The sequence below is a fragment of the Psilocybe cubensis genome, chromosome 4 (assembly GCF_017499595.1).
Source record: "Psilocybe cubensis strain MGC-MH-2018 chromosome 4, whole genome shotgun sequence".
NCBI classification, from domain to species: Eukaryota; Fungi; Basidiomycota; class Agaricomycetes; order Agaricales; family Agrocybaceae; genus Psilocybe; species Psilocybe cubensis.
This window is the reverse complement of record NC_063002.1, coordinates 1539410-1551755: the sequence shown is the minus strand read 5'-3', so window position 1 is coordinate 1551755 and position 12346 is coordinate 1539410. Positions and strand designations below refer to the sequence as shown.

General features: G+C 49.8%; 6 protein-coding genes across 6 annotated transcripts; 4 read left to right on the top strand and 2 right to left on the bottom strand.

Annotated features, from left to right (window-relative positions):
- Positions 1-107: 107 nt before the first annotated feature.
- On the top strand, positions 108-417 carry JR316_0004634 (uncharacterized protein; the record flags this gene model as incomplete). The annotated part of the gene is made up of 2 exons (XM_047890398.1): positions 108-233; positions 310-417. 2 exons carry the CDS (start codon positions 108-110, stop codon positions 415-417), a joined length of 234 nt encoding a protein of 77 aa, XP_047750159.1.
- Positions 418-2328: 1911 nt separating this feature from the next.
- JR316_0004633 (uncharacterized protein) lies at positions 2329-4170 on the bottom strand (the record flags this gene model as incomplete). Its single annotated transcript, XM_047890397.1, has 3 exons — positions 2329-3802; positions 3871-3941; positions 4006-4170. The coding sequence occupies 3 exons, from the start codon at positions 4168-4170 to the stop codon at positions 2329-2331; spliced, it is 1710 nt and encodes a 569-aa protein (XP_047750158.1).
- A 469-nt stretch (positions 4171-4639) lies between these two features.
- JR316_0004632 (NADH dehydrogenase [ubiquinone] 1 alpha subcomplex subunit 13) lies at positions 4640-5220 on the top strand (the record flags this gene model as incomplete). The annotated part of the gene is made up of 2 exons (XM_047890396.1): positions 4640-4785; positions 4896-5220. 2 exons carry the CDS (start codon positions 4640-4642, stop codon positions 5218-5220), a joined length of 471 nt encoding a protein of 156 aa, XP_047750157.1.
- A 120-nt stretch (positions 5221-5340) lies between these two features.
- JR316_0004631 (HMG1/2-like protein) lies at positions 5341-7160 on the top strand (the record flags this gene model as incomplete). Its single annotated transcript, XM_047890395.1, has 4 exons — positions 5341-6283; positions 6351-6520; positions 6579-6899; positions 6954-7160. The coding sequence occupies 4 exons, from the start codon at positions 5341-5343 to the stop codon at positions 7158-7160; spliced, it is 1641 nt and encodes a 546-aa protein (XP_047750156.1).
- A 413-nt stretch (positions 7161-7573) lies between these two features.
- Positions 7574-8353, bottom strand: JR316_0004630 (uncharacterized protein; the record flags this gene model as incomplete). Its single annotated transcript, XM_047890394.1, has 4 exons — positions 7574-7651; positions 7704-7722; positions 7795-8067; positions 8286-8353. The coding sequence occupies 4 exons, from the start codon at positions 8351-8353 to the stop codon at positions 7574-7576; spliced, it is 438 nt and encodes a 145-aa protein (XP_047750155.1).
- A 465-nt stretch (positions 8354-8818) lies between these two features.
- JR316_0004629 (Putative pentatricopeptide repeat-containing protein) lies at positions 8819-12276 on the top strand (the record flags this gene model as incomplete). The annotated part of the gene is made up of 2 exons (XM_047890393.1): positions 8819-9062; positions 9119-12276. 2 exons carry the CDS (start codon positions 8819-8821, stop codon positions 12274-12276), a joined length of 3402 nt encoding a protein of 1133 aa, XP_047750154.1.
- Between the last annotated feature and the right edge of the window lie 70 nt (positions 12277-12346).

Here is a 12346-nt window from a genome sequence, read left to right as displayed (position 1 = left end):
GGTGCATGATAACCTCGTGTTTCAATGCACAGCCCGCCCCATGTACACCGTGAGTACTTACCTGCATGTAGCAGGCATTTCCACGCTGTTTTTGGCTTCGTCTATTTATGAAGAGTCATTGGTCGTCCTCACATTACGGAAACGGAAATGGAGGAAATCACTCTGGTATTCTCGAAGCGATAATTCTCAAGGATATTCGAGGAATCTCAGCCTGCCAATCGCAAATCCTGAAGGTAAATAATTTTCTTTGTTCTTTTGCGCACGCTGGATGAGTCAACCTTCCAATTTTGTCATTTTATCCCGAGCCAGATGCCTGCCCCCCGTTTTGTCAAAGACAGAAACATTCATTGCCTTGCAGGGGTAAAAACCAACTATGACAGGGGTGGAAATAGGATACCGCGAGCATTATCTGAATGATAATGAATACCATGAATGTCCGGCCATCCAGTGATCGACGTAAAGACGCATAGGGTAGCAGTGGCGGCGGCTACTCGCAAGTCTCGTCGCACTATTTGGCACAGATTGCCGGTGATACCATATTGGAAAGGCCGCCAAACACACTACATGATTAGCCACCGTGAGATGTGTGCTGGATCTGTGCGAAGAAAAACACTTCCATTTCGTCTGTTGGGCTATGGTGGATATCGAAACGGGTTTCTGAAGTTCCCCCAAAAACATCAAAAAAAGATGCAATGTTAACCACCCCTTTACTTACAGCCTTCTCTTCCATTTTATAACCTCAATTCTGCAGAGTATCAATGATGGACTCAATCAGTAATCCAGCAGTTCTCAGCACCAATAATCCTTGCCGCTTATGTGTCAGAATCATCAGTCATAGTGCTGCGCAAGAGAGGTGCAATCACATTTGTTCTGTATTCACAATCCATTATCCTTCTAAAATGAACCGTTCGTTTGCTACAGAGAAACTGAACCCTTAATCGAACACTTTGGGATTTCAAATTGCAGGGTTCTCCTTCGTTCCTGCTGAGACTGCGTCATCGAGGCACAGCATATGAAATTGCAGAAGAGTCATACCTACTCCTCCGGGACGGCGCCAGTTCCAATTTCATGCTACGTCGAAAAGCGGAAATGTACCCCTATACGAAGATTGTAAACATCTCCCAAAGGAACATCGCCTCTCTGGCCGTAAACCAGGGTCCAGAATGACGACACCCAGAACGCCATTACCGAGGCGCCTTTTTCGAGGACATTTACACCGTCCCCGTGCACAAAGAGAACTCATAGTACTATCGGCTTCTACCGATGTAAATCCTGCAAACATGTTACTTTCTCTGGCTAAGAAGTGCGTCAATTTTAAAGTAGACTGGTTTGGTAGGGAACCGTTGTGTAATGGACCGTGAACCTTTTGACTTTGGGAGATTTGGCTCGCAGTTCGAGAGAGGCGCTGATACCAGAGACGAATCAGTCTTAGGACATCTTCCACGTTATCGGCCTTGCAAAAAACTTCTGCGACCAGTCTAGCCTTGGGCACATACTTGATCAATCGGGTGACATCCTACGAAAAGTCCGTACGTCAATGAAATTGTGGAGAACATGGGGTTTCCGGAGTCTATCAAACTCTCAAATGGGGTGCTTGGCCGTCAAAATTAAATGCAGAGGGTAAGAAAGCTTTCCGTCTGTAGCGGTGTGTTTCAGGAGATTCAACAGGCCAAAAGCTTCAAGTCAATGTATTAGTACATTATCCGGTGTGTGCTTTTGAAATACGGCGATATATGTACGCCACCATGGCATAGTGCTCCTTTTGCTAAAAGCTATCTCAAAAGGTTCAGCTAAACAGGGATAATTTTAGGTCCTTGCCGCCTAAAAGTGATCCATTGGTGTGATTAAATGGGTCTTCTTCATAAACCCGCGAACCAGGCGACCTTGATAGACACTCTTATCGTGAACGGCCAGGGTGGTCCGCTATTCTTATAATTATGACCTGCCGTAACTCGAAGGTTGGCAGGAATAAACATAAACCATCCGGCGTAACTGAGCTTCTGCGAACTTTGTTTAGACGTGATAAAAGTAAGTATATGTCCAACATTGAAATCACCCGACCTTGGTCATGAGTTGACTGTAACACATACGATCTCTCCAGATGTCAATTGGAACGGATAACGCCCGATCGTGGATACATAGATTCTACCATCGGATACATAGTGAAAAAAAAGAGCTGACAAACACATTCACATAAATACAAACGACGTTTTTATAAAAAGGAGATGACTTCCGAAAGAAGGTATTGCGAGAAGTAAAACTAAAACCAAGAGGATCTGTTAAGAATGAATGGCAATGGAATGTCACGTCTGGCATGGCCTAATGGGTTCAAGGAGCAGCCATTCGGCTGTCTTCGTGAGTGTCAACACTCCGACGTGGATGTTCTCGGTGATAACGTTTAGAAGAGCCCCTATCTTCCTGGGGCCTACCAGAAGGATAGAGAGAACCACTGCCCGACGGCCCATCTCCTACGTCATTGTCACTTTCGACCTCCATGTCGTGTCGAGTGCGCTTCCTAGAATCCATGGATGGACGGCTCTGGTCTGAAATTGCAAAGGTGCCACCGCCACCACCCACACCCACGGCGCCTCGATCTGCGCCAGACTGAGATCGGCTATCTTCGTGGAGAAAATCAACATCTTCATTCGGCTGGGAAACCGGGCGAAGTCTGTAATTCCTGGCGCGATCACGCTCGTAATACTGACTTCGTGAATCTGGCCGAGATGGGACATCGGCGACGCCCGCACCGGAACCAGAAGCTGAACCAGAACCGGGCGTGTCTGAGCGAGCGAGACGAGGGTAGCCAGAAGAGAGATGCGAGTCATGATAATAAGCTGGGTCTTCTCGGCTGCGAGGCGGCATGTGGGGGTCATAATCACCTCTATCTATCTGGGAGCGGGATCTCTGCACCGAATGGGGAGGGGAGTGCATCTGATATGAGCTTATTTCGCGGCTGCGAGTGTACTCGCGATTTCGTCCTTGTTCGCGCTCGTGCTCGCGTTCCCATTCGCGCTCGCGCTCCAAGTCTCCGCGTTTGTCCTGGAACTCGTCTCTGGTAATATAAGTGCCAGGACCTAGGCGTTGATGGGAGTGAATTCTGCCAGACGACAAAAGTGGCTGGTGTCGATCATAGAGATGAGATTCGTCTGCAAACTCGTGAGGGTCCCCGCGCCTAGGCCTTTCTCGCTCAGAAGGTGGAGGACTGTGCATCGGTTGGTGGACAGAAGGTAAACTTTCAGGGTGGTGTTGATATTGGCCGGGCACGTCACGATAAGTTTGGGGAGGGCCATGTTGGGAACGAGAATGAGAGGAAGAATGAGATCGGTTTCTGGAATGAGACGAGCTGGGGTGGGTATGATGCAAAGAGGGACTAGCATGGGAATTAGACTGCGAATGGCCTCTGGCAGTTTCATACTGATGTAGGTGACCAGCGGGGATCTGGGGCATAGGAGGCAGGTGATGGCGGGTACTGTCGTGGGCCGACGACATGCGCCTGGGTGAACGAACGGACATATGTGGGGAAAGCGCCACGGAAGAATTGTCCATGGGGGGAGCAGAACGGGCATCTGGAGGCAACCTCAGAGCTGGCTGAGAGCGAATATGCTCCTGAGGAAGATGGGATTGATCGGGATCCATAGAAGACAGATGGTCACGTATTTCACGATGATGATCCCTGCCTGGAGGGGGACGAGAAGAAAGCTGATGAGCTGGACCGCCAGCCACCGGATGAGCAGGAGGCAAAGGATGGCGATCCTGTATAGTCGGAGAAGGAGGAATCACAGATAGACGCTCATATAGCACACTGTGACGAATTGAACAAAGTTAGAAATAAAGTACTGACCACCATCGGGGATGCCGTTTTGGACTTACGCTCGTTCCATTTTCATTCTGCGAATGCTCAGTTTGGCCTGGAGAACCTTGAAATGCAGCTTGTCGTTGTCCTGCAAGAGAGATTGTTGCGGTCAGCGAGGGGCGCGAGTGTGAAACGATGAGAAAAATGCATACGGCCTCGATGTCTTTGACTTTGCGCTTGAGCTCCTTGTACTTTACATGATACTTGGCGTCCTCAGCGCCGGCGGCGATACCGACGGGGGCAGACTTTTGTTTGTGCCTCACGGGGAGAGATATGGAGGGAGGAGGCTGAGGAGCGGGGGACGGGACGGGCGACATGATGGTTGGGAGCAAGTTGCTGGCAGATGTTGACTGTTTTGCATTCGGCTGTATTCTTATTATTTATGGTGGCAATTCAACGTCAAACAGATTCACTGTGACAGAGTTTTCTGTACACAATATGATATTCATTGCTCAATGGCGCAGTTCGCGACGAGCAAGACCGTCTGTCGCGCATACAGACGGTATTGCTGAGTCGTTCTCACCGTTGTTGTTGCTGTTGCGCCGCTCAGACGCGGAATTGGAACAGCACACGTGACCTACACTCGTCGCTCCGAACAAAGTCGACCGCAACTTTTGTTCTATCACTACCACCACTAGCATTATTCACAAGTACGTTCGACTGACTGCTGCTGCTGTTGTTGATTTGTGTCTCTGCTGACAATGCCCCCCCAGTGGCTGCGCCGTACAGACAGTGAGTGTGGACTGGACGAGACGCAGGGATGGGAGCTGACACTGGAGCAGGGATATGCCCCCCGCTGGGGGATTTGAATCTATCAAGTACAAACGCAACCTGCCCTTCCGGGGGCCGGGGGCATATGCTATTCTCGGGGGGGTGACGGCTATTTGTGCATACGGATTCTATCGACTGGGAAAGGGGAACCTGGAACGACGGTACGTGGAACAGCAAAAATAGAGCCATAGGCATGGTCAGCTGGCAGGCGCGCTCGCCACGAAACGTGGTACAGGATCCGGCCGCCTGCTGGGTGACGAGCTCTTATCAGGCCGAAACTGGAAGCTGAGCCAAGTGATGACAGGGAGCTGGAGCGCGAAAAGATGTGGTCGCGCATCCACCTAGTGCCTCTGCTGACCGCTGAGGGGGACCGCGACCAATACCGACGGGAACAAGCAGCACTTGCTCGGGAGCGGGAGATCATGAAGGACGTTGCTGGCTGGGAGGTCAGTGCGCGCGGCAAAGGAAAGTGGGTGATGCTGACCAATCCTGCAGGCGGGGAAAAGCGTATACCACAACCCGAAATACGAGACACGGGAGATAGTAGTCCTCTGAGTAGACTAGTGTATAATGAACCAGTTTGTTTCTTTCTATGAACCGAACCAGTGGCTGTGATAATAAAGCCGGGCTAGCTCAGATTGCCGGATTGCAGGATGACTCTATCCTCGACAATGAAAAGCAGAATCCTGGGTATCCGTTCCCTTATATTCCGCCGCATGTCCTCTCCTCTTTTCCGTCCCAATCCATCCTCCCCCGCCCCCGCCATGACCGTCGCCATGCACGACGACCCACACAACGACGACGCCCTCGCCCTCCACGACCAGATGCTCTTCGGTCCCATCGATCTCGACGACGCGTCCCCCGTCCAGCACCATCCACACAACTTCCACTGGGACTCGTATCTCAACATCGAGCCCGACATCAAGCCCTCCTTTGTCTTCCCCACCATGGCCAACTACGAGTTCGCACATCCACAACCACCCTTCTACGACCCCGCCGCCCTCTACTCTCCCTCAGACGACCCCGCCTCCGCGCCCTCTCTCGATGATCTCGCTACCTGGATCAACGATCCTGATCTGGCTCTACACTCCCCCTCTTCTCCAATCCCAATACCCTCACCCTCAGACACCAATATCTCCGCATCTTCCTCCTTCATCGCATATCAGGATTTCCCCCAGGATGCTGCCTTTTCTCCCACCGCGTTTGCTGCCCTTCATCCTCTTCCACGCTCCATCTCGCCCCCATCGTCTTTTGATGATCCCAGGGCTGTTCGTCCCCGTGTTCACTCTGTCGTCTCACCCCGCGACATGTCCATGCATACCCCTTCGTGGGCATCTCAGCTTTGGGAGGCTCCAAGCGCCCATCGTACCCAGAATCTAGTCACTCGTCCATCCATCAGACACTCGCCTCTGACCGATGTCACCCTTCGCCAGCGTCTTCCTCAGCGTCGCGGTTCCCTTTCCTCTGGTCAGCTTTTCCAGTCGTCCAGTGCTCCTTCCCACACAGAGTCTCTCGTGCCAGCTATGACTCGAACTTACACCAGGAGAGCAGATTCCCTAAGTGTCACCGACGATCGTGACGCAACCGTCCGCAGAAAGAAACGGTCTCCTGACGAGGATATCCAGATTCCCACATCTTCTACAAAGTCTGCAGATAGTCGTCAGTCTTTTTCTCTCTTCTTTTTCGGCATTTTCTCCTTTTAGCTCACAATCCATTGTTCCCACAGCTCTCAAATCTGTACTCCGCCCTCCAAAGCTTGCTCCCTCTGCTTGGCAGCTTTATTTCACCGACTGGATCCAAAAGCAGCAGGCATCGGGCACCCGCAAGTTGAATGTCGCCCAGGCCGCCAAAGAGGCCGGTCAGGAATACGCTTGCTTGAGCCCAGCAGAGAAAGAGGTATGTTATCCTGACGTCACTCTATCGTCATCCCACTCATTGTTCGCTGCCTTGACAGCCATACAAACGGCGTTCACAGGCCATGAAGGAGGCTCGGGAGAAGGAACATGAGGCCTATATGCGTACTCTCACTCCAGAAGATATCAAGCGCGAGAATTTATTCCGTGCTGCGCAGCGCAAGGCCGGCAAGTCACGCAAGAGTAACATCAAGGACCCTAACGCTCCGAAAAAGCCTCTTTCCGCCTACTTTATGTTCCTCCAGAGAATTCGTGCTAGTCCTCGTTTGGTCTCTGATATCTTTGGAGACGAGACAGAGACCACTAAACAGAGTGTCCTGGCTGCCGCCAAATGGCGGTCCATGACAGATGCTGAAAGACAGGTCAGTCAATCCTTTTTTTTTTCTTCTTTTATATCGTTATTAAACCTTCCTTAGCCCTTTTTGGCTCAGGCTGAACAGGAGAAGATGGAGTACGAGGCTGCAAGACGATTGTACGAGGAGGGTACAACTGGCTTTGGGTCTAGTATCAACTTTAGCATCTTACCGGGAAGCCCGCACTTCCCTGTCGTCAAGATGGAATCCGAGAGTGAGAGCGAGGGTTTCACAACTGACGACGGTTCCGAGCGACCTATTCGCTCATAAGACTTTCTTTCTTTTTTTCCTTTTTTCAGTCATTGTTTCCTGTTCTACGAATGCTTTCGGTTTTCTTGTGTTGCCCTGGTGCCCGCCATTAACGACCTGTCACGACCTTCTGTTCTTTTTCCCGCCACTGTTGTGGTGTGTTGCATTATATTATACCTGTTTTGACGATATATCCGGACGCACAGTGTATATCATATCATATACCTCTCTATGTTGTATTTCTAGAAACCCTGGACCCTAGTCGAGTATCATCCATACTGTTCTGCTGACGACGATTAATTTACGACACCCCCTGCTCATTTCTCTCCTTTACATACATATTGTAGGTTCGTTAGCGTACACACACACATGACCCTCTTTCTTGTGAATACACACACCCGATCGTGTTAATTGTGGGAGAGGCAATTGATATGTCATGTCGACGGTTGCGACAATGGCATATTGTAGACCATATTTTGATGGGGTTGACCCTCATCATCGTATTCCGGACCCTGGGGAGATCCAAAGATGTGTAATCATGCATGGGAGAGAAACCTGACTGACCTCTGGTTCGTATCCAAATCTAGCCACAACGAAAAAGAAGAAAAAAAAAGAAGTCAAACTTGGTTTAAAACACTGCGGTTGTAAAACTCACTTGGCATAAAATCCTTTGACTGGTATTTGAGAACCTGAGACTATTCGAACGAAGCTTGTGGTGTTTCCTGATTGGAGCGCGTCTTTGCGCACCCATTCATGCAACTTTAGCACGAGAGCATGGCCGTAGCGGTATTTGCGGTATTCTTCGAGGACCACCAGACGAGTGAGTTTGTAGTAGTTTTTCTCGGGAAATTTGACAGCACGGATGGTACCGACGGGAGTCAACGAGGGCGTGAGCCTCAGAAGAAAATGAACCGCTTTGTCTTCCGAGCTGGAGAAACAGAGAAAAGAAGGGGGGAAAAAGAAACAACAAGTCTCAGATGTCCGCGGTTGGATGAGATCAAGGAAACAGAAACTAGCTCATGTTCATCGATCTCGGTTTCCAGTGGGAATTTTTGCTCGTGGTGAAAGACTTGTATACGCTGGGAGCAACGCGCGTTGGATGAGATCAATCTGGGTATCGAGCAGTGATTTACCAAGTCTATGCACTGTTGACGCTCCTCGGGCGTCTGCGCGACGACGATTTCGTAAGTTGGTCCCAAATTGGTGTTGGACATGTCTATTTAGTCTTGTTCTTGAAACTTGGCTTGTCATGTTTTGGAAAAATTATGGAGGGCATACCGAAGATGAATGTTTGAAAGATGCACAACAAGAAAAGAGATGATACGGATTTCCACGGAATCTGGCAAAGGTCAATAGGCGTTTGTAACTACCGAGTCAGAAAGAAAAGATCGCCGCAGCGCGCCGCCAACCGAACATGACCGCTTGATTACGTATGACGTGTGTGCATGACCTACCACCAATCAATTGGTCACGCAATTTTTTTCTGGCCTTAGGCGTTGCAGCCGTTGGTCTAGTTCTCCAGTCGGGTCCTTGTCGCGTTTTCGGTGTCTCCTCTTTCTCCAAATTTCTCCCTCGCCGTGCTTCTGGTTATTGGACTGGATACTCTGCTTTACATGCTGGTGAAATTCACTGCCAAGTGCCCCATGAACAATCTCTGACCACATCATATAGTTATACTCATGGCAGAGTCTATAGCGGCGAGCGTGATACATACGCTACCTCGCCATATCACCGGGAAGGGCAAGGCGCCACTTGTGCAGGCTGTGAAATCGGCGAGCAGGCCTTCTCTCGCAAAGAACTTTTTCACGCCTATTCCTCGCCGAGCTATGGACCAGACGCCAGCCGACCAGACTCCTTTGGACAGTGTCCTTGATTACCGCGCGTGGGCATACCCTATGTCGAAGCAGTGTGTATGGAGTGAAGGTGCGTTTTGCAAAGCTCTTTTGTATATATTCTGGGAGATGACCTACGTTTTGAAGACGGTTCAATGCGTTCCCTGCTGCTCACGGAGCTATTGCCCAAACCTGCCCATCCGGCTGGCCGACGGGCAAGAAGGGCGTCACAATCTAGTAGAGCTCGGTCAAGAAAACTAAGTAGTCTGTCAAGCCCAGTGGACCGTTCCAAGTTCTCTACCAGTGCACCGGTGCACGCTCAACTTCAACCGAAACCTCACATCCCGCTTGCCCACCGGAAACCAGAAGAGGATTTTGACTCCAAGTCAGCTTTGTCACGATTCAGGGAACATCTAAAGACTCGTGCAAAGACAAATAAGGAGCTACAGTCTCTTCAAACGATCTACGAGCAGGCAAGGAACGAAGGCGCCTTTTCCTCGCTGCCGCATCCCGAATTGTTGGACCTTGCGAGTGATTTTGCCAACTTTATTGATCATCTTTGTGCAGATCAGGTGCATGCGGATGTCATTGAAAGATGGGGCTTGAGACTTCAGGAATTGCTAGAATATCTGCCCTCAGGGTCGACACCGACACCAAATGACGACTTTAGAAACTCGTTATCCAGTCGTGCGTGGTCATATGTTGGAGACCTCTATAAAGCAGAGCAGTATATTCGTCGATCTCCGGTGCCAACGCCCCCAAGGTTCACCAACCATCTGACCGATTTTCAACGCGCTTCCCTGTCGTACATCTTGTCTTTCAGCAGACATAAAGATCTGTATCATGCCCTACACTATGCTTTCGTTTTGCGACCTTCTTATTTTTCTGGCGTGTCCGATAATACTCTATTTCAAACCATGATAATACGGTCTCTCAGTCTACTGGATGTACCTGCGTTGGCCTCGAAATGGCCAAAAGAAGCGTATAATACGATGGTCATTGAAGTGGTAAAAGCGTGCAATGTGCACAACGAGTTCAAGAAATCAATACATTTCCTCGAATACCAAATGCACCCGCAGATCTATACATCACCCATTATGCTTCGCACAGTTTCAGGCCTCGCGACTAGCGGCAATATCAAACATGCGCAACGGTTATATGATATGATTCCGTCAGGAGTTGTGCCCGAGGACAACAGTATTAAACTGCTACTTCGAGCGCGTGGGTCAGATTTTGCGTCTGCTGAAGACATGCTTGCTAAACGAGACCCCGGGAAGATATCTGACGCACAAATATCCCATGTGCTGTATCCATACGCAGAACGCGGCATGGTCAGGGAATTGGAAGCCGTCTTTGACCGATTTTTTCCTCTAGGTCCGGATGGTGTGCGCACGAGGAAGCCCAACGTCTTTCATTATAGTACTGTTGTGCAGGCTTACGCCAGGAAGGGAGACGCGGATGGTTTGGGCGCGTTGTTGGAGGATATGCGTGTTTCTGAGGTCGAGCCCAACATTCAGTTGATGACGAACATTCTCTCCATCTATAGGAAGAAAGGCGATATCGCAGGCGCTCTCAATACGTACCAGTACATGCGCAGGATTGGTCTAAGCCTGGACACTGTTGTCTATACTGTCGTCATCGCTCTTCTTGCCAATGCAAAGGATAGCGTGACTGCCGCCCAAATCTACATGCAAGCAATTGACGATGGCATCGTTCCCGATGACACAATGACCAATGCCCTTATGAACGCCTACGTCGAGACCGGCACATTGAAGGAAGCCGTTGCCATTTTTCATCATTTAACTGCCTTGGACGCCGACTTGCTTCCACCTATCGACACTTTCAACACCATTCTGAAAGGTTATGTCCTGTATGGAGCTCCTTTTCGCCTCATCTCCAAGCTATTCTTCAAATTGCAGAAAGTTGGTGCCAAACCGAATACGTACACCTTTGCAACATTGGTTCTAAGTGCAACTGATGCCGGAGAACTCGATATTGCCCATGGGATCTACGAAGAGATGAAAAACATCGAGGAAGAAAGCCAGACCAGCCTTATCTCTGAACACGTCCTTACTATCTTATTATCGGCATATCTCCAACGACGTATCATGGATAAAGCGAGAGATATTTTGAACGAGATGACTGAACGGGGCCACCCTCCCACTCCAGTTACATATCGGGCTATCATCGCTTCATACGGCGGAAAGCACTGGGAAAGTAAAATGCAGATAGCAGAGGAATTCGTCAAGAAGGTGCAGCAGGAAGAACATGTGGATACCAACTACCAAAAGAGGCCGTCTTTGGTGCATTTCTACATGCCTCTTATCGTCCAATACTGCAACAAGGGGAATGTTGCTGAAGTGGAGCGACTCTATACGGCATACCTTGATGCAGGAGGCGAGCCTAGTTATGTGCTTCTTGAGCATCTTCTTCGATGCTATTGGCAAGCAAACGACGTCCAAAATGTTATGGCGGTATGGCAGGTCATCCGGGAGCTAGCTGAAAGCGAGACTATTGACGATGGTGTTGAATCTGGCAGTAAAATGGAAACACCGTTCGGAAAGATTCACTTTTCGCTATCCATGTTTATCGATATCATGTCCAAGTCTGGCTTGCACGCAGAAGTCGCTAAAGCTTGGTCAGATCTTCAACGGAGTGGATTCGAGTTTGACTCTCATAACTGGAACCATTTGACTGTGGCCCTGATCCGCGCGGGCCAGGTTGAACGCGCCTTCGAAGTCGTTGAAACCATTCTCCTGCCACGTGGAAGAGAAGTGATCGAGGCTGCGGAGCTACTGCAGTCACAGGAACTTCCAGACTTGAGCGCCAAATTGCAGATCGCGGAGAGTATCGATCCCACTCCGGCTGAACCGCCTCTGCGCGATCGTAAAAAGCGAACTCAGGTCGTCTCCGAGGACAAGCTCCAGCGCTTCCGTCAGGTTGGTCTGGTAGAAGACGATGAAGCTATCGATGCAGATTTCGTGTACCCTCTCCAAATCCTCCAAATCATCTCTCCGCAATTTAACACATGGCGACCGCATACAGTCGTCTTGCGGACGTTGCTTATTGTTGTTCTCCAGTTGCAACGAGGCTACCCAATCAGACCTATCAGGACCGGCGAAGTTTTCCAAAATAACGTGTCCGGGTCCGAGATGACCGAGCAAGACTTCACTGCCACCGAAGAGACGCTACATGCCATCTACACAAAATACCCCGAAACAAGTTTGAGAGTGCGCAACTTCCAAGCCAGGGAAACACAACGAATCAGCAAGGAGAGCTTCGACGCAATTTATTTGAGGCGCTAAATAATAATAATAGAATTCTACGAAAACACAGCGATAACGTTGGAACAGGAACGGGCGAAAATAGGGAAGC